General features: G+C 35.5%; 1 protein-coding gene across 3 annotated transcripts in view; it reads right to left on the bottom strand.

The window, feature by feature from the left end:
• DPYD (dihydropyrimidine dehydrogenase) overlaps nt 1-21,803 on the bottom strand; it is a 922,445-nt gene that overhangs the window by 529,542 nt on the left and 371,100 nt on the right. For all 3 annotated transcript variants that reach the window (NM_174041.2, XM_059881513.1, XM_059881517.1), the window contains 2 exon segments: nt 9,297-9,466; nt 11,189-11,296. In NM_174041.2, the coding sequence (NP_776466.1) occupies nt 9,297-9,466; nt 11,189-11,296 (278 nt within the window).

The following is a 21,803-nucleotide window of genomic DNA, read 5'->3' as shown; positions in this document are numbered from 1 at the left end:
ATAGTTAAAACAACTTCGTTTTGTGTAAGTGATAGAGCTACTAATGTTACTTAGAGACTACGTTATTCTGGATCAAAGCATACCCTGATGCAACAAGATGGCAGTCTTGTACCTTTTCTTGTTTACCGCACACTTCATGTTTACTTGTATCCTTGAAATTATTAATAAAGCTGGATACAAGTTATAACTCTAATTCATGTGAGTTTGACTTCACAATCCAATCTTCTGGTTGTTTTGGTTACCAGGGAGACAAAGGAAGATAAAAGAGACAGTAAACTCTGAAAATCTACTCCTGATCACATCTCCTTTAATTTATTAAAAACAGCTTAATATATTTTGTACTTTTTGACTTATACAGACTCACAGTCTGTGGTGGAATGCAGAGCAATTGATGTGCTTACCAGTCTCTGGAATATACAAGCTAACTCTGCAATTATTCTTTTCTAGGCAAAAGTTTGCTGAAACCACAAGTTGAGGTTACTTTTTTTACTATTTCCTATGGTGTTACAAGTATTTGGCATCTTTTAACTGTAAGGTTTTAAAATGGAAGAATCTTGAACAGAAAGAAACATTTCTCCAATGAGAGTTCTACTACACACTGGATATAGTTGCCCCTTAACTATACTGTGTCATGATGAAGCTACAAAAACCAGAGATGCAATGTGTGGCATAATTTAGAGGCTTAAAATGCCTTTGCACGGGTATTATGAAATACATCATTTTTAAAAGAAGAGAGTATTTTTGAACATTACTCATTTATGACTGACAAAATGTTCTTAAATCTGATGAGCTTTTATTAATCCTCATCTTAGATTTTGCTACAATCAAGCTGTTAGTGGGATATCTCACAAGATATTTGTTAGAATATTTGTTGGAATACAGTCAAGCTATTGTTGGAATGTCTCACTAGATTATCTTCTGTATTAGGTTGGTGCCTTTGTAATACCTTCTTCAATCTTGAAATGCCTCTTCGTACAAATTCTGTACAAATTAGGATCTTATGTCTTGTGCAACTTGCTAATCCTCTCTGATTCTATATTTTTTACTGATTTTTAATTTTGATTTCATATATTGCTTGGTTGAATTTCTTTTTTTTTCTTTCTTTTTTTCTAAATTCATAGCTATCTTTTCAGAGTTTGAAGGCCAAGGAAAATTGACATTTTCAATCTACTTGCAATGCTAGGTTGATATTGTAATAAAATAAACTTTAAAAATTTAGATTAATATATATTGATAAATAATTGAATGAACTATTTATTCAAAAGCTATCAGAAGTAATTTTGAAGTATATATATATGCATAAAATATAAATTACATATTTTAATAACTTTATATTCATTTAAAGTCTTCCTATAAGGTTTTCAATGCCCCTAAAGTACTTTATGGAGAAGGAAATGGCAACCCACTCCAGTGTTCTTGCCTGGAGAATCCCAGGGATGGGAGCCTGGCGAGCCCCCGTCTATGGGGTCGCACAGAGTTGGACACGACTGACGTGACTTAGCAGCAGCAGCAAAGTACTTTATTCAACATGCTTCACTGATCTGTTGACTTGGACCAAGCACTATTCTACATTTTCAGTCAAACTCAAGTTGAATGAGCCAAACCATTTGAAGGAGATCGCACTTTGTGTGATGAGTATAAAGTAATAACTACTCTGTAAGTGTCATAATATAGGAAGCATAAAGAACTGTAAGATCTCACAGGAGGGAGAGGCTAATTAGGATGGAGCTAAGGAAGCCTTCAAAGAGAAAATGACATTTAGAACAGACCTTGAAGGATGAGTTTATCTTTTTTAAGAGAAAAAAAAAATCACTTTTAAAAAGAATGACAATGTTTCTTTTTGGTTTTGTATTAACTCATATGTGCTTTTCATTTATATCTTTTAAACTGCATGCATGACAAATATGTTTTTTAAAATTACACAAATTAGTTTTTAATATTTTCAACTTATAAAAAAGGAAAGAAGATATTGGGAAGCTGAGATGAACATTATTAATGGAAGAGGATCTTCTAAATTTCACATTAAAGTTAATAGAGTAATGACAACATAAAGTTTAATAGAGTAATACCAAAATGCCATTGTTTAATGAATTGACACCAGTTTAAAATGTGCACTATTAATGAATCTGTGTGTATGTATGTGTATATAATATATATTATATATAAAACTCCAGGAGATAGTGATGGACAGGGAAGCCTGGCATGCTTTAGTCCATGGGATCACAAACAGTTGGACATGACTTACTAACTGAACAACCATGGCATCAATACATACATGGGAAAGCTGGTAAACTTTTTTAAAAGGTACGTTGTTTTTAGCTCTACAGATATTCCTAAATAAACATGATGTAGCCATCCCTTGGGATTTTTGAAAATAAGTAAACATTTAGAATATATATAATCTTGAATGGGCACAAGCATTTTTTATCTTCTGGCCTGTTTACAGTCCTTGTTTTTCACTTACTATCTAAATTATCACATGTAGTGTAGAATTCTGACAGTCTCACCTGTCAGCTTCTTCAATATCCATGTCTTGATTGCAGCAGATTTTACCTCACCAACTGACTGGGGACACATTAATTGCAACTTGTTTCAAGTGTAGTATTTATAGATATTGCCAAAATTTTCAATACAGACTTCCTGTCATTTCATGAAGAGATAAAGCCTTCCTGTCCACATTCTGTATCATTCGCATATTTTTCCTAAATGTTCAAAATACACAACTTGGGGAATAGAAGAAATTTTAGAAGCATATAGTTATAACACTGATATTATAGATGGGCATATCAGACTAAAATACATAACCTAGACCCAAGTACTTCAACTTTGGGTTAATTCCTTTTGTGACTATTCCATTCTCTGAAATTTCAGTCTTTTCAAAAAGGTAAACACATACAGATCCTTGGAATGTCATTCCAACGTCATCATAAATTATTAAAGATGTATTTAATATCTTAGTACCAGGAAAGCCCCTAACTACCATTAATAACTTTGTGTGCCTGGGGACAACTGTGCATTTGTTTGTTTGCAGGTATCTTCATATCACTAACCTAGCTAATGGGTCTCTGATTACTTTCCATGGAGACCACCAGCTCAAATGATGTGCAGGTGGTAACTACTGAAGAGCTGCTATAAGCATCACCCTTAACTAAGCAAAATTAATTTTGCCAGCTTATAAAGGTTATTTTCTAAAAACAGTCCCAGAGTCATATTTCTTAAAACTAAATAAAAACTAGAAACCATTAGCTACTGGTAAGAAAAGGCATATTTAGCTAGTAATATTTAGATGATGAAAGAAAATACGGATGTAGCTTCAACATGATCATTTGACCTTAAAAATACTTCAGAGGAGACCTGCAGATCATACCACATTAATGATCTAAAATGGGGAATGCTCTGTGGTACCAGAAGGATTCAATTAAAAGATACATATTTTTCACATAAAATGCATTTTTTTTCAGAGTCGTGGTAACAGATGAAGACGTTTTTGACTAGCAGACCAGTCAATCTGCTTCTGTTATTTTATTATTAAAAATAATAAAGCAGTATTATCAAAATAGCTGACCTTCTGTACAGCTAAAATACATGAAAACAGGCACTGTTAAAGTTAAATCAGTTATTATTCTGGCAAATGAACAGGTAGAATAAAATAGTGAGCCCAAATAAAACAACAGAGGTAATGCATATTGGGAATCTGCTGCATGATGCAGGGAACCCAAAGCTGGTGCTCTGTGACAACCTAAAGGGGTGGGAGGTGGATGTAGGTGGGAGGGAGGTTTAAGAGCAAGTGGGCATGGGTATGCCTATGGATGATTCATATTGATATTGGCAGAAACCACCACAATACTACAAAATTATACTCCAATTAAAAATAATATAAAAAAAATCACAGAGGACTTCACTGGGGGACCACTCGTAAAGAATCCGCCTGCCAAAAAAAAAAAAAGAATCTGCCTGCCAATGCATGGGACACAAGTTCAATCCCTGGTCCAGAAAGACCCCACATGTGCAGGATACTGAACCCACACTCCCTCGAGTCCATGCTTCACAACAAGAGAAGCCATCACAATGGAAGCTCACGCACCGCAGCAAGAGAGTTGGCCCAGCTTGCCAGGACTAGAGAAAGCCCACATACAGCATCAAAAACTCAGTGCAGCCAAAAATTAAAACAACAGAATTAAAGATCTATCGTGTTTTGCTGCTATTGGGAAACCGAATATGTTTCTTGGTATGTTCTCTGTGTGTGGGACTGTGCTATTAAAATAATTTTGTATTGCATTCTTCTCAGTAATAATTAATAAGAACTACAAAGTCCTTCCCCAACCTTATCCATTAAATTTATCAACTCAAGTGGGTCTGTTGAGTCCTGACCTTCATGCCTCCTTTTAGGGATTCCCAACAGCCTAAAGCATTTCTGCAGTTCTATCTGATCTGTCAACAGCTTTTAATACCAGCATTTTGGGGGATTCTGTTATCCTCTGAAATTTAATCTCACCTATTTAAGCTTGCAGAAAGTTCTGGAGGGAATTATTAACAGATTTTCCCTCATCTTCTTAGAGGATAGTGCTGAATGATTGGCTGGTTTCCCTAAGGACCCTTGGCTGCGAAGTGCTAGTTTTTCAGTAGCATCCTATTTAGCATGTGTGTGAGGCCACAGGGGAGACTGAAAGACATTTGGAATCAGAATTACATCAATATGCTGATGATGCCTCCACATCTTCGTTTCATCAAACCTTATATTCTGTAGCATTAATGCTTCCTTAACTAAGATGGAAAATGCCCCAAAACAGCACACTGCTTATAGCTCTAATTAGACAGTGGGAAACTAGATCAATGATACATTAGAGCAGTGGATCAGCAGCTTCAGCATCACCAGGGAACTTGTTAAAAATGCAAATTCTCAGGCCCACCCCACACCTACCAAATCAGAAACTGGGATGGGGCCCCAGTAAGCTGTGTTGAATAAGCCCCTCCAGGTTATTTTGATGCACACTAAAGTATGAAAACCTCTGATTAGTTAAGTGGGATGTGCTTGTCACTGCAGCATCTATTGGGTAGTGATTCTTCACTTAGTAGATTAAAACATTTATGGATCGAATTATATGGTTCTTTGTTATTAACCATGTAAAAATTCTTGTTAAATCTAACTGGCCTAGGTAGTAATTTATATTTGCCATTAAATGGTGAGAAAACTTTATATTGTTCTCTAGTTCCCTCCTCTTTCAAAAATTACTTGAGGATTAGACCACAGCTTTGGATATATACATGCTGACATGCCTGACAGTGAGGCCTTTTACCAATAGACAAATTATGTTATTTTCAAATTCCACCCAAGAGTCAAAGCCCAATAAACAATATACATATTTGAGAAAAGCTCTAAATGTCAATCTTCATTGACTTCATAGAAACCAAGTGTGATTGCAGTTTGTGTATATTTGGGGTAGAAAGCATATGAGAAATAGAAAAAATACAAAGAAATTAAATTTGGTATTAAATTCTTCATATACATTAAAAATTTGTCTCAGGATATTCTCAAAATCTGTTATCTTAAAGTAGATACATGATATTGACTTAGCAGTTTCATAAGCATTAGCACTACCATGTCCTAGGCCTCTTTGATGTATGCAAAATTAAATAATGGTCAAGAGGTATTAACTTGCCATCTTTACAAATACTGGAAGTCCTCAGTCTGAAAAATGCATATTCACAGGCCAGTGATCCAACCCTAAAATCCATGCACCTTCTGTTGCTGTATTATTCCTTCTTTAACACTGAAAACTTTTGCCTAGAATTCGCAAAAGAAACTTCAAATGACTTCTGCTGTTAACAACTAAGCTAATTTGGTAAGTGTTAGCCTTTTCAATGCTAGAAGCCCTGGATGCTTACTTTCTCCAGAAAACATTCATTCCACAATTATTTATTAAACATTTTTCATGTGACATTCATTGGGCTAGGCAGGGGAAGAAAAAAAAGGATGACATAGCATCATTCTCATAGAGCTCACAGCCCAGGGGTTTTAAGACAATGTAAATGTTTTCATTTCTTGTAAACTAATAATAAACATCCAAACATTTGTTCTTCTAGTTTTAATTAAGCCCCAGTTCTGGTTGAGTCTACTAAGTTCTACTGCAGGCAATAAAAGAAGTTATCCCACCAACCCATTGCTTCCTCCCAATACTTTGATGACCATAGTTCATCCCACCAAGGCTTGACCTTCTGACTGAGCAATGCCTGGAGTTTGATCCTTTCCTTCCTATAAACCAGTCACATCAACTAATAGCCTTGTTGTTGTTTAGTTACTAAATTGTGCCTGACTCTTTTGTGACTTCATGGACTGTTCCCACCAGGCTCCTCTGTCCATGGCATTTCCGAGGCAAGAATATGGAGTGGGTTGCCATTCCCTTCTTCAGGGAATCTTCCTGACCCTGGAATCATACTTGCATATCCTGCATTGCAGGCAGATTCTTTGCCACGGAGCCACCTGGGAAGCATCTAACAGCCTACTCTCACAATTAGCCCCTGAATAGCTTCCCTGCATCTAACCCAATACCCCCTTAGTCAATTATCAACAGAGCCATCCTTTTAAAATTTAACTCAGATCCTGGTGTTTGTCTGCTCAAACCAGTTCAAGGATTTCCTCTTTCCTCAGTAAATACTGGCCTTTGGAACACTTACAAGACCTCATCACATATAGGCACATATTATCCTCTCATACTCGGTTCCAGTCATACTGACTTTTTTTTTTCTATTTCTAAAAGTCCAAGAAACTTCCTCAATCAAGGGTGAATGCATTTGCCTTGATCTGTAACATTTTTCTCCCAGATGTCTACATTTCCTCAATGTCTTCATTTTTATGCCCAAAAGAAAGAAAGTGAAGTCACTCAGTCATGTCTGACTCTTTGCAACCCCATGGACTGTAGCCTACCAGGCTCCTCTGTCCATGGGATTCTCCAGGAAAGAATACTGGAGTGGGTTGCCATTTCCTTCTCCAGGGGGTCTTCCCGACCCAGGGATTGAACCCAGGTCTCCTGAATTGGAGGCAGACACTTTAACCTCTGAGCCACCAGGGAAGCCTATGCCCAAAAGTCATAGTAATAGAAAGGCTTTCCTGGGTCACCCTGTTTAAAATGGAAATCTCACCTTCTCTTTCACCATGCTGCTAAGTCGCTTCAGTCATGTCCGACTCTGTGTGACCCCAGAGATGACAGCCCACCAGGCTCCCCCGTCCCTGGGATTCTCCAGGCAAGAACACTGGAGTGGGTTGCCATTTCCTTCTCCAATGCATGAAAGTGAAAAGTGAAAGTGAAGTTGTTCAGTTGTGTCCGACTCTTAGCGACCCCATGGACTACAGCCTACCAGGCTCCTCCGTCCATGGGATTTTCTAGGCAAGAGTACTGGAGTGGGGTGCCATTGCCTTCTCCCTCTTTCACCATAACCTCTCCCCAAATTCACACTTCTTATAGTCCTATTTAAATTTTTGTTCTGCATTGCATTAACCACTGTTCAACATACACTTATGTGACAATCTACTTGCTTGATCGAGTATCTTTCCTTACCAGGTATGAGCTCCATGAGCACAAGATTTTCTATCTGATATGTTCACTGCTGTATTCCAATTGCCTAAAACAGGCTTGATACACAAAGGATGCTCAATAAACTTTAAGCTGATTAAACAAACAAGCAAACAAAACTTCTACCCTCTCAAGTAATTAATTATCTGGTCTCATTGTGTTTGTGTGTGTGAGTGTTTTCTACTTATGTAGAAATAGCCACCACTCATTTCTAGTGACCCTTGCCAATGGAAGATGACTATAATATAAAGTATGAAGTAAACTGACATTGCCATTCCTGTGTGTCTTCCCTTCCAAATTTCAAGGTGCTTTAGATTTAGAAAAATAAGATGTAAAGTACTTAGTTCAAAATTGTTCAAGTACTTATTATTTGCTGAGGTCCTATGCTATACATGAGGATATAAAGATGAATAACATTAGCTCCTGTCTTCTCTCATCTTAAGCAAGTCACTTTACTCCAGGATGACTATTTTCCCTGTATTTGTATCAATGTAAGATTGCACTTTTTTTTTTTTTCTTTTTTGCTCAGTCGTGTCCGACTCTCTGCGACCCCATGGACTATACAGTCCATGGAATTCTCCAGGCCAGAATACTAGAGTGGGTAGCCTTTCCCTTCATCAGGGGATCTTCCCAACACAGGGATCGAACCCAGGTCTCCCTCATTGCACTAATTCATGCCTAAAATAGTGCTCCAGAAAAAACTCCTAGGATTATAAGACTATCTCCACCTTAGATTTGAAAGTCTGAAAAAGAGTGGATGGAGAAAAGCCCTGGAGAATAAAATTGACATTTTAAACTCAGTCATGAACCAATGGTGACTCTGATATTTCAGTGAGATTAATCTGCAATGCAGTTAGCCTACATGTGACAAATTACCTATTGACTACAGTTATAATTCTTGCCCAGTATAAAGACTCCAAATATGTTCAGGAATTCTAAAGCAAATCAAATTCATAATACTGATTTGTATAAAATAAGTAATTTATCTCTCTATAAATACATTTGGTTCCTGTTCTCAGAATTAATATCCTTTATAAGGTATTATCTTTCTTAACATTAAAATTTGAGAACTCTATGGTACATGTACCCAGCTGATGTCTCAATCAAGATTGGTCACCAGTCTCCTGTAAGAATGATATGATTTAAAATCTGTCATTTTTAGTAGTTAACTAATTAATTCTAAATAATGCTTACATTAGAGCTCAAAAAATAAACGATAATCCCCTTGTTCTATTGGCTTCATAGAATAATGAATTGACTATGACATATATATGTGTGTGTATATATATATTTAAATGTAGCTTGTAAATTTGGTTTACAGAAAATTTTGAATGTCTCTAATTACCACATTCTCCTAATATCCATGCATCATTTTGGGAAGAGTATCTATCGTTAGGATATGGAAGACTTAGCACATTCCACTGTTACTAGTTAAATACAACATCTTTCAATGATATTAACACAGAGTAAGAAGCACTTGTGAAATGACAAAGATAAATTCATTTTATCCAAATCAGTGTTATAAAATAATTTTCTTTTCCTTTGAATGTCTGTACTAAAAAATAGCAACTATGGGTAACCCAGAAATTTTAAAATTTGCACTTCACAATCTGAAGAACATTCTAGTGATTTAAACTAAGAGCCTGCACATTAACAGTTGTATCTTCTAAAATCTGTTGCATTACAACTCCATATTTTCTGACGGTTTTTTTTTTTTTTTTTTACCTCCTCAGGGACAGCTCTTATATTAACAAAGCCTTTTCTGAAGACGATGAACACTCGGCGGGCTCCACAACGTAAAGCGGATGTTGCACAGTCGAAAGCTGTGTCTCCAGCTCCGAGTACAATCACGGTTCCCCGTATCGACAGCAATGGAGAGTGACAGGCGCACATTCCTGAATGATGAAAGGAAAACCCCATTTTCAAGTAGAGAAACCATTTCTGCATGACAGCTCAAAAGATACTTGTACTCAAAGCAGTGTAAAATTGCATCTTGCAGTTTTCCAGGATGGAGTGTCACTATCAAATTATTCTGCTTCATTGAAAGACAGTTTTATTCCCACTTTAAAAATATGCTCATATATGTAATTTCATAGTCAATACCTTTAACTTCTTTTTTTTTTTCTTTCTAGAAGGATATCTATAACATATTTTGAAGAGTTTGAGTCTTAAGAAGCTGGAATTAACCAATTAAAACTCTCTTTGTCAAAGTTGTGATGTGTATTTTTAACTTACTGTCATTAAGTTTTTTTTTAGAAGGAAAAGAGTGATCCTTGTGATCTGGGTTAATAATCTGCAGTATTTCATTACAACATTTTATTTAGATATCATAAGAAATCTAATGTGTAGATTTCTAATGTGTAGCCCTGCTGTATATTATATTTGGTAAATTTTGAAAATTAACATGCTGAGTCTGTTCCCTTTATGTAACTGAAGAATTTCTAAGAATTATTTTCTTCAAATAGTTAAAACTTTTTCCCTTTTTTTTTTTTGCTTTTTCCTGTAAAATTGAACAATAAAAAATATTAATCTCCAAGTGAGCATTTTTCAACAGCATTTATATAAAGATTTAATGTCCACATGAAGATTCTTTTAAAAAGTGAAAGGCAGGTGTTTGCTATATATTAGGTAGCATTGTATTATTGGATTAAATAAAATTGGTGACAAGATAAATTACTATAATTTTTGAAATGGTACAAAGATAACTTAGTGTTATCATTTTGCTTGAAAGTTTCTGTTTGGGGTTACATAATTAGCCTCTGTAACTCTCAAATACATACTATGTGTACTAAGATATTCTTGCTTTCCTAGCAAGCATCATGTTCTCTTGGAAGAAAAAGATAAAGATAGTACACAACTTTAGCTGTAAAATTCTGCAGATTGATCTAAGAGAGGCAGTTTCTTGTATTTTTCAATTTAGGAGAATAAATGTAAGTTCTTATGTTTTCAGTAGGTAATTATATGTTAGAACAGCTTAAGTTCAGAATTCTTTAAAAGTATGTATTTAAGGAGTTTGGCTATTGGTTTTTAGGGAATACCCTGTAGTTTCCTTCTCACTAAGATGATGACCCTAGCCTAGTCACAGCAGAAGACAAGCATAGCTTCCGGTTCATCTTCCTGTTATGTGAAGTGATAGCACACAGAGACTAGGTATTAGGGTAGTCATCAAAATGTTTTACTTTAATTTCATAAAACTGTGGTTCAAGAAGGGACTGAATCTTTCTGCTTGTGTGGATAGAAATAAAGAAGACACGATCACTTGCCCCATTTTAAAACAAACAAACAAAAATAGTTCCCAAAGTGAAATTGCTGCAGTTTCTTATAAGAACACCTTCTGATGTTTGTTAAGGCACTCTTATTTTGAAGCAACTTTTCATAATGCAATTTAGACCTGTATATAATACAGTGAAAAGTCCTTATGATGATGTTCTATTAGGAGGATGGACAGTTATGTGATTCTGGCTAACAATCATATCAGATTTTTTTTTTTTTACCTTGCTATTATGAAGGATGAACAGGAGATCTGGAAATTTTCCTACTGATCCTGGATTTAACATAATTGTATAATACATATAACAACATAGGCAGTATTAGGAACAGAAGACAATTGGTGATACCTGCTTTACTGCTTTTGGCTACAAGAGGCAGAAAGTCTTTGGAAGTGTAAAACCCCTGGTCCTGTGTCAGGCCTTGGAAGATGTGATCCTTCTTGGGTTCTGGCAAACCTAAGTAATACAAATTTATAAAATATTATTAGCAAGAAGAGTGACTTTTCTTACCGACCATTAGAAAGAAAGTAGAAAGCTACACTCATTAAAATGATGTGGTTCTAAAAGAAAAAAAAATATAACCAAATTAATATAAAAGGGTACAGAAAACAATGTAACAGACATCAGAGTGTACTTTTGATATAAAATTTTTGTACTTGATAAATTGTACTTTTGATGTATATGTAAAGCATACATCATAAACCACACATTTATGTACACATAATTAAAAACATGAATACACACATATAGTGTTAAGAGGGAAATCCGCTTATACTCTTTCCTCATAACAAAAATAATATTTCTGAGTACTAAAGTGCTAAGTATAAAAAATTATCAAGAAAACTAAATGAAAATGTGAATTTGTATTTATCTAATTCCTAAATATGGAAGCTAATTATAAGGGGGAAAAAAGACTAAAAGACTTCAAAGGAAAAGAGTTTTACCACAAAAATTCAACTACTTCTACATTTCAAAATATACACAAATTAAATAGTAAATGATTAGCTAGAAGACTATTTTGACAAATAAAATGTCTTTTCTATATAAAGACATTTCTCAATTTTAATAAGAAACATTAATTCTCAATAGAAGAATAAACAAAGATAATAAAAATGGGATTAAAAAAAAATACAGCTTATAAGCACCAGAAAACTTAAACCCTTTAGTAATATAAGAACTGCCAGTTAAAACAATGAGATATGATTTTTCTTCTATTAAAAAGTAAAGGATTTAAGAAAACTACACCATATGGCAAGGTTAAAAATGGGATTTGTTATGCTCCTTTGGTAGAAATTTAGTAGAAACTGGTGCTCAACTTCTAAAAAAAGTTTTGAATCTATCATAAGAAAACACTAAGACATGCAAATAAAGGTTTAATGTACAAAAATGGTAATTGAAAAAAAAAATGAAAGAGAGAGACAAAGAAAGGATAGTGGAATACAAAAATGCCAACAGAATGAATAATACAATTTTATTTTAAGAAAAGAAAAAGATAATAGAATAAAATGCAGTTATTAAAACAAACATTTGAAAAATGTGGTAACAGATTGCAATAAAAAAACAATTTTAAATAAACCAGCAGGACACAAAGCATTGTATATTCAAGTTTTGTAAAAAAAATATATATATACATATATATATATATATATATATATAAGCAATATAATCTGAATAGTGATCATTTCTGGGAGTGGGATTAAGGATATTCCATTGTGTTTGTTTTTTTTTTTTTCCTTATTTGCCAAATGGTCTGTAATATTCATGTATCAACTAATTAGGAAATAATTGCCAACAGTTTGAAAAGAATATGAATAGGCAACTAAAATGTTTTCAAACTACAATTGAAACAAATCTGATAGCTTTCACTTCACTACAGGAAAACTTTTCATCTCAATTCCATAAGGAGGAAATTTAAATTTAATGTTATTTACTATCTAAAATTCAGTCGACCAATAGGCCATTCCAGAGAAGTAGGAGTTTATTTCAGAGTTAAATGAAGGGCAATGGTGGTTGGTGGATACAAAGAGCAAAAAGCATGGTGCAAGGGATGAGTTTTGTTGTGTGAGATAAGGTAGATACGATATTTGACCTGAAAACTGAATGGGGCTTGTGGATTGAGTTTGTAGCCAGCAATAAACCACTCCTGTCCCTTCAAATTAAATCAAACGTTTTTCTTCCTTGTCCATCACCTCCTCCATTTACTCCCCGAAAACATTTGCCTTTTGTATTTAGATTATTCTAAAAGCATTATTTTAAGTTATTTTAATTATTTAAGAAAGTTAAACAAATCATTTGACTTGCCTTTGTCTTACTTCTCTATAACTGAAAGGAGGATAAGTTTATTTCTTCATTTGCTGACATTGATGAATATACTTTAGTCTATTTGTAACATGGCAACATATTATATTACATTACACTACACTTATTCCTATAATTACATTACATTTATTACATAAATGTGTGGTTATTAATGTAATTATTTTAGAAAGACTGAGATGGGGGTGGATACACTTACATAAATAAGAGGTGACTAAGTACTTGAATATCCTAATGACAAAATAATTTTTCTCAAAAGTTATTAAGATGATTGTAGTTTAAGCTACATTTGATTAGTCAAAGGAACTTAAATCATTTTATATCCATATATATAAATAGACATATATTTAAATAATGACGTGTCACCCCTCTTATATTACTATACCACAGAGATTGTGTATGTTCTATGATACTCATTTTCTCATTTTCCTGTTAAAAAACAATAAACAACAAGGAAAATAATGTGAAGTGTTTTGCAATTTCAAGGTGATATGATAAGGAAAAATGTTTAAGGCAGATCAAAAACAAAGCACAGAGAATGCAAGTGGTGGATAAGAATTTCAGTTTCTGGTAACAAAGTCTAAGATCATTCCTTTACTAATTCCTAATCTGATCTTTTTCACTATTTGCTAGGACTAAGGCAAAATGGAGATTTACATCTGTGCTTAATTTCTAGACCCACTGCTAAAATAACTGTTATATAAAGAAATGCAAGGCATTCTTATTAAGTGCACTAGCTGACCCACAGAGATGATGACTTTTTTTCTCTCCACGAGAACTATTTCATGAGAAAAAAGCTTTGGTAAAATTTAAATTTCCCTTTTTCACTTGAATCAGACACTGACAAAGATGACTGTGTTTCCTGTTTTCACCCCACTCTGCATTTATCACTGTAATGAATTTAACATTTACTAGCTCAGATTCTCCCTGTAAATGTTCCGGAGGGCACCAGTTACATATCCTGACCTATAGATATTGGCTTGAGGAGAGGAAAAATGAGCCAGTAACTAGACAGGGTCATTATGACTGGGTTATCTCTGCAGCCTATTTAGCCACATCCCAGTTCACGCACACTTTGAGATTCCCAAGGTCCATGGAACCCTTCTCTCCCACCTGGGTGGCCGGTCATCCAATAGGACCATGTATCTGAACCTCTTCTCACAGACTCTCAGGTACTCCAGCCCAGCTGTCAGAAGTACCCTAATCCTCTGCTAACCATGACGGCTCTTGGGTGATTAGGAATAGGGTTTTGTCATCAGATTTTGGCATGAGTTCATCCTCTCTCATATTTCTGACTGTGGTTTTCTATAAGTTTCTATGCTAGTTTTATGTATACCTAGCTAAGTATGCCTGTCAAATTATCAACCAAACACTAATCTAGGTATAACTGTGAAGGCATTATATAGATGTAGTAATATCTATAATCACTTGATTTTAAGTAAAGGAAATTACTTCAATAACCTGGGTAGGCCTCATCCAGTAAGTTCAAAGGTCTTAAGAAATAAAATGTTTCCTTAAGGAAGAAGTTCTGTCTGTCTGCTGCCCTGACCTATACCTTTCAGATTCGTCAGCTTCCACAATTGCATAAGCCAAATTTTTCAATATATTATACCACTCTTTCTATCTTATATTTCCTAAAGTTTTTATCATTTGAGAGAGCCCTGAAATAATTCATTACTCTCTCTGATCTTCTACCTCTGCATTTCTAAAACAGGAATAATAATTATATTCTTTCATAGATGTGAGATTTAAAGGAATACAAAGCATTGGGACCTAGTACATAGTAAATGCTCAATAAATATTAGCTATTAAGATAGGGTTAGCTGTGAAAATAGGGGAAGTGAAAAGCAAAGGAGAAAAGGAAAGATATACCCATTTGAATGCAGAGTTCCAAAGAATAGCAAGGAGAGATAAGAAAGCCTTCCTCAGTGATCAATGCAAAGAAATAGAGGAAAATAATAGAATTGGAAAGACTAGAGATCTCTTCAAGAAAAATTAGAGATATCAAGGGAACATTTCATGCAAAGACGGACTCAATAAAGGACAGAAATGGTATAGACCCAACAGAAGCAGAGTTGGACTATAAAGGAAGCTGAGCTAAGACAAATTGATGCTTTTGAACTGTGGTGTTGGAGAAGACTCTTGAGAGTCCCTTGGACTGCAAGGAGATCCAACCAGCCCATCGTAAAGGAGATCAGTCCTGGGTGTTGAGGCTGAAACTCCAGTACTTTGGCCACCTGATGTGAAGAGCTGATTCATTGGAAAAGACCCTGATGCTGGGAAAGATTGAGGGCAGGAGGAGAAGGGGATGACAGAGGATGAGATGGTTGGATGGCATCACCAACTCGATGGACATGGGTTTGGGTGAACTCCAGGTGTTGGTGATGGACAGGGAGGCCTGGCGTGCTGCGGTTCATGGGGTCGCAAGGAGTCAGGCACAACTGAGAGACTGAACTGATTATTTGGTACTTTCTATTTTTTTTTTTCTTTTTTCAAATTCCACATCTTGTGGCAAGGAAAGAATAAAGCTTAAATCAAAGTAAAGTATTAAACTTTAGCAAATTTAAACAAAGTGCTACAAAAGAAGAAAAATGAAGCAACCTTAAGTGAAATATGAAAGATAATGAAACTTGCAAATACCCATCTATCAAAGGAAGGTTTCCCTGAGAGTAGGTGGCATATTAATAAATAAGGTACGTGTCTATACTAAGATGATTTCAAAATGGCACTGAAATGACTTTTTAATTCATCTTTCAGTGGGAAGAAGGAGGTTTATGAATAAAGAGAAATTGACAAAGATTTGACAAACAAAACAGCTCAGTATAATATATGTATAGTGTTCTTTGTCTTCAATAAGGCCAGATAGTTTCTTTGTTCCCCTAGAATAGTTACTGAAGTTTTTGGTTTTCCATCATGTATTTATACAAAGGAACACCTTCTTAAGAAGCACTGAAAGATTATTATTTTCAATTCTCCAAAAAAAAGAAAAGACAAAATTTTGCTTACATTACAGAAAATCTGACTTAACATGTATTGATTATTTACAGGCACTGTTTTAAGTGTCTGACTTATAGGCAGGTGATTTTTATATACCAACTCATTTAATTCTCCAAACAACTCTGTAAGACAACTCTTTATTATCTGCATTGCAGATAAGAGAATTCTGATGAACATAAAGATTAAGTAACTCTGTGGAAGGTCATAGAAGAAGGAAGTAGCAATGCCAGTTTCTTAACCTGGACAATCTGACTAGAGAGTGTGTATGCTTTAACTTGAAAATGCTGCCTTTGCCATATACAAGGTTATAATTAGGCCATGTTATAATGTGTTGCTACATAACAAGTGATACCTAAATTAATCATTCAATCTTAAGCTGTGTTAGCTGTGTTAAGATTCACTGTAAAGCTCTGGATACATATACAACACAGAATGTTCCTCTCTAGTGGGAGAGAAAAGACTGGCTGCTTCTCTAGACTGTGTCTTTGTTTTGTGATTACTTTCTCTAGCATAATTCCTTTCAAAAATGTTTTCCTCCTTTAGTGTATTCCTCTTGGCTGTCTACTGGTTATTTTTCAATGATTTGATATTCTTTGAAATCTGTATCTCTGCTTTGTTTCTGAAGCAGCTCCCTCTGGAGCAACTACAGGATAAACAACAGCAGGGTATACAGTAAATTATTTTTGCTCCATATTAAGTTCTACACAACTTCAATGAACATTAACATGATATTAAATATTCTGTTTCATGTTACCATCTAGTAAGTAATAGAGGAGGAATAAGTTTCAAAGGATGAGTCTTCATAGCCATTATAGGATGGGCATGTTTGTGAATTTCTCAGATTCTATATGTAATACGTGCGGTTGTTACTTCACTGGGTCCCTTATTCCGTGTTAATTGATTTGAGCAAGCATTAGTGTGATGCCTCTCATTCGAATGACAGCTAAGCTATCACGGGAAAGATGGGGACCAGATAGACCTGTCACTGGAGACAGCCTCACACACCCCACAGAAGTGGAGAAGACAGCACACAACACTGTGAGACTGCCTCAGGGACCCGGCAAAAGAGTGGTTTATGAGAAAAGGCAGTACTCTAGGATGCTGAACTGTCTCGGCAGGTTCTTCAAGTCTTGTTATTTCACACAAGTGCTTTTTTAATAAGATTTTAATAGACATAAAATCCCACTGACTATGTCCTACTCTCAAGTCTACTGGCTGCACACAGCAAAATGTAGCTGATGGTAAATGTCCTAAGTGTTTTACTTTACTCAGTACTTCTGTATCTGAGACCTTGTTTTCTTCTCAAAGAAGCAAGCATGTTGTGTGATCTCAGTCCTCACTGCTAAGCCTGGTTCGGGGAATGGTGCTACATTAGGAAGAACAATAACGTGACGATTAAACATGGATTCATTAAACAAACTCTAAGGGACACTAAGCTATCTACCACAGCTATGCACCTGTGCCTCTGTAAGAAATGTCCCTGTGTAACCATTGGTTTTATTTTTGTTTATTAAATCTTTTTAAGTATCTTAACATCAACTTACTTATTTCTAGCATTTGTAAACACAGCATACTGAATAAGAGTGAAACATCTAAGTCATTTCTGCATTAAAATTCTAGTTTTAGCACTTACTGGCAATTATGACCTTGGGCAAGCAAATTATTCTTTCTGGGCAGCTGCAGCCTTATCTTAGGTTTGTTAGGAGAATAAAATGAAAACAATACATGTAAAGCTCTTTGCATAGATGTGAAATTCATGTTTCCTTCTATTTATATTCTTTCCCTGAAAGCCTTTGTTTAATATAATCAAATGATACATTTGGCTAGATATAAATTAAATGCTCATCTCATCCATGATATACACAATTAACACTCCTGAGCATTTAAACTGTCAGTACTGGACAGACTGGTTAGAATTTTTAGGTAAGAAAATAGGCATGAGCAACGAGGGGTGGCCTAGCCCAAAAAGGTGGAAATTGATCTCTTAATCCCAACCCAGACAGGCCTAGGAGAGCTCAGAGATATGCTACAAAATAACCACAGAGACTTTTCTCATTCCTGAACATGCTCTAGGCACACAATGGATACAAACTAACACAGGGGCTTCCTTAAGTAACCTTCAGTTCAGTTCAGTTCAGTTCATTGGCTCAGTCCTGTCCAACTCTTTGTGACCCCATGAATCACAGCACGCCAGGCCTCCCCGTCCATCACCAACTCCCGGAGTTTACCCAAACTCATGTCCATCGAGTTGGTGATGCCATCCAGCCATCTCATCCTCTGTTGTCCCCTTCTCTTCCCGCCTCCAATCCCTCCCAGAACCTTAGGCAGCTAGAAGATCATTCAGTTGAGTTTTCAGTTTAGTCATTCAGTCCTGTCTAACTCTTTGAGACCCCATAGACTGCAACATGCCAAGCTTCCCTGTCCATCACCAACTCCTGGAGCTTACTCAAACTCACGTCAATTGAGTGGGTGATGCCATTTAACCATCTCATCCTCTGTCATCCCCTTCTACTGCCTTCAATCCTTCCAAACATCAGGTCTTTTCCAATGAGTCAGTTCTTCGCATCAGGTGACCAAAGCATTGGAGCTTCAACTTCAGCATCAGTCCTTCCAATGAATATTCAGGACTGATTTCCTTTAGGATTAACTGATTTGACCTCCTTGCAGTCCAAGGGACTCTCAAGACTCTTCTCCAACACCAGAGTTAAAAAGCATCAATACTTTGGCACTCAGCTTTCTTTATGGTCCAACAATCTTACATACATGACTACTGGAAAAACCATAGCTTTGACTATATAGACCTTTGTTGCCAAAGTAATGTCTCATCTTTAATATACTGTCTAGGTTGGTCATAGCTTTTCTTCCAAGGAGCAAGCATCTTTTAATTTCATGGCTAAAGTCACCATCTGAAGTGATTTTGGAGCCCAAGAAAATAAAGTCTGTCACTGTTTCCATTGTTTTCCCATCTATTTGACGTGAAGTAATGAGACCAGATGCTATGATCTTAAGTTTTTTGAATGTTGAGTTTTAAGCCAGGTTTTCATTCTCCTCTTTCACTTTTATCAAGAGGCTCTTTAGTTCTCTTTGCTTCCTGCCATAAGGGTAGTGTCATCTGCATATCTGAGGTTATTGATATTTCTCCTGCAATCTTGATTCCATCTTGTGTTTCATCCAGCCTGGCATTTCATATAATATAGTCTCCATATAAGTTAAATGAGCAGAATGACAATATACAGTCTATATGGCTCTCAAACTAATTTCTTTAATGTATATATGTTTTATTAAGCCATAATTGAAATATATTAGTTTAAGGTGTACAACATGATTCAATATTTGTATATACTGCAAAATGATTACCACGGTAAGTCAAGTTAACTGCCTTGCTTTTAGAATGAAGATATTCCTGACTTACGTATGAGATTGTTCTGAAAATGAGGTATAAAATTATGCATAAAAGCACTTTGGAAGGTTTTTTAAAAAGCACTCTGACTAAATCTAAAATAACATTCAAATGTAAGTTATTATTACTGTCTGGTAAAATTCAAAAGGACTTCCCTGATAGCTCAGCTGGTAAACACCTGCCTACAATGCGTGAGATCTGGGTCCGATCCCTGGGTTGGGCAGATCCCCTGGAGATGGGTAAGGCTACCCACTCCAGTATTCTGGCCTGGAGAATTTCATGGACTGTATAGTCCATAGGTCACAAAGAGTCAGACATGACTGACTTTCACTTCAAAATACAAAAACTGTGGATAAGAAAGACTCGTTTATAAAAGATTCATAGTACACACTTTCACAAACAGAAAATATTGTAGTTAATTATAAGAAGATACTTAAATGGCTGTATATAGATATGTAAATGTAGGAATGAGTCATAAATTTGCATATTTGTGGATATACATGTTTATATACTTAGAAAAAGTAAACTATTTCCATATCAAGCCTGAACAGTTGAGATTACAATATGGAAGTAAAGTATTCTTTTCAAGGGCCTAAGCATTTTACAATTCCACAATGGATTATAAAGTTCTTCATCTCACTTAAAAATCATTTATATGGCTCAAAGGATTTATATCTTATTTCCAAGGGAAAACAGTGCCATAAGGGTTATCATTCTAGGATCTATATATTGACTGGAAAGAGAACAGATCAATGATGCCCTATTGTGATTATTTTCTCAATAAAACTCCCCTCCTTTTTTCTGATACCCCACTGTAAATATGTTTAGCTCTGAGTGTTCAGACTGAATTCAGAAAGAATAGAGTGATTCTATATAATACATATGAAATCAGATCACCATGCATCACAATAGTATTCATTTCACTGATTTTTAAATCCCCATTAAACATCTGTTGTGTATAACCACAGTCTAGTCCTTCTCTATGTGACTGACCACAAGCATTAATTGTATGGATCACATAATTCATTAGAGCATAGCAAGATGAAGACTTTCAAAAAATGTTATGAATGAAACCATCTCATATTTTTTCCCATTTCATAAGGTCTTCTTCTATACAAAGACATATAACAATAATGACATCCAGAACTAAGAGAAGTAATGAACGTTCATATAATTTTGGATAGAGGCTGAACTAAGATCTTTTTACTTTTTTTGTATTTCATTATAAAAATAAGAAAATTTTAAAAGTACTGGGGGAAAAAAGCATTGGAGAAGAGAATAAAGTAAACAAACATAATAATTCCTACAACATAACAAATGCATTTCACTTTGGTTTTATGATTTCATGTAGAAAATATCTACAAGTTCTATTATACCAATGCTGCTGCTGCTGCTAAGTCACTTCAGTCCTATCCGACTCTGTGTGACCCCATAGACAGCAGCCCACCAGGCTCCCCTGTCCCTGGGATTCTCCAGGGAAGAACACTAGAGTGGGTTGCCATTTCCTTCCCCAATGCATGAAAGTGAAAAGTGAAAGTGAAGTCGCTCAGTCGTGTCCGACTCTTCGTGACCCCATGGACTGCAGCCCACCAGGCCCCTCCATCCATGGGATTTTCCAGGCAAGAGTACTGGAGTGGGGTGCCATTGCCTTCTCCAATAGCAGTACATAAAACTTCGTATTAAAACTTAGTATCAGGCTCCAATGTAGAGTTTGTATGGGTGACAAACAATACATGAAATAAAGCATTGTATTCACAAGATCAACGCATATGAAGTAAACTACTTGAATCCAAGGAGTTAAAATTCTTCTAGAAGATTTTTTTACCTGTTATAAAATATCTAGCAATTTCATACAACACAATGAGAATACTGCTCACTATGCATTTCATTTGTACTCTCATAATTTTTACTTCTTTTATACACCTGGATAAAATGGAGAGAGAGAGGAAGACTTTATTTTCATTAAGACAATAATGTCCAAGAATTCAAAGATGGATAAAATATCCTTGAGTGTATTTTACTTTCCTGATAAATAATGCTTATACTTAGGATTGTTAGGTAGTTAGAATAGGAAAAAGGACCCAGAATGGCAGTGGCTAAAAGACAAAGAAGGGGAAAGCCCACAAAAATAGAACAAAGGAAGGTCTGACGACCAGAGTGAGGACCTCAGGTGAAGCAAACAGCCTCCTTGTTAGCCCAGTTTACATACTGCAGGCTCAAGGGGAGGGGACAGAACCATAAAAAGAGGAG

This window comes from Bos taurus, chromosome 3, assembly GCF_002263795.3.
Source record: "Bos taurus isolate L1 Dominette 01449 registration number 42190680 breed Hereford chromosome 3, ARS-UCD2.0, whole genome shotgun sequence".
NCBI classification, from domain to species: Eukaryota; Metazoa; Chordata; class Mammalia; order Artiodactyla; family Bovidae; genus Bos; species Bos taurus.
The sequence above is the reverse complement of the archived record's forward strand: the minus strand, read 5'-3'. Positions and strand labels throughout refer to the sequence as shown.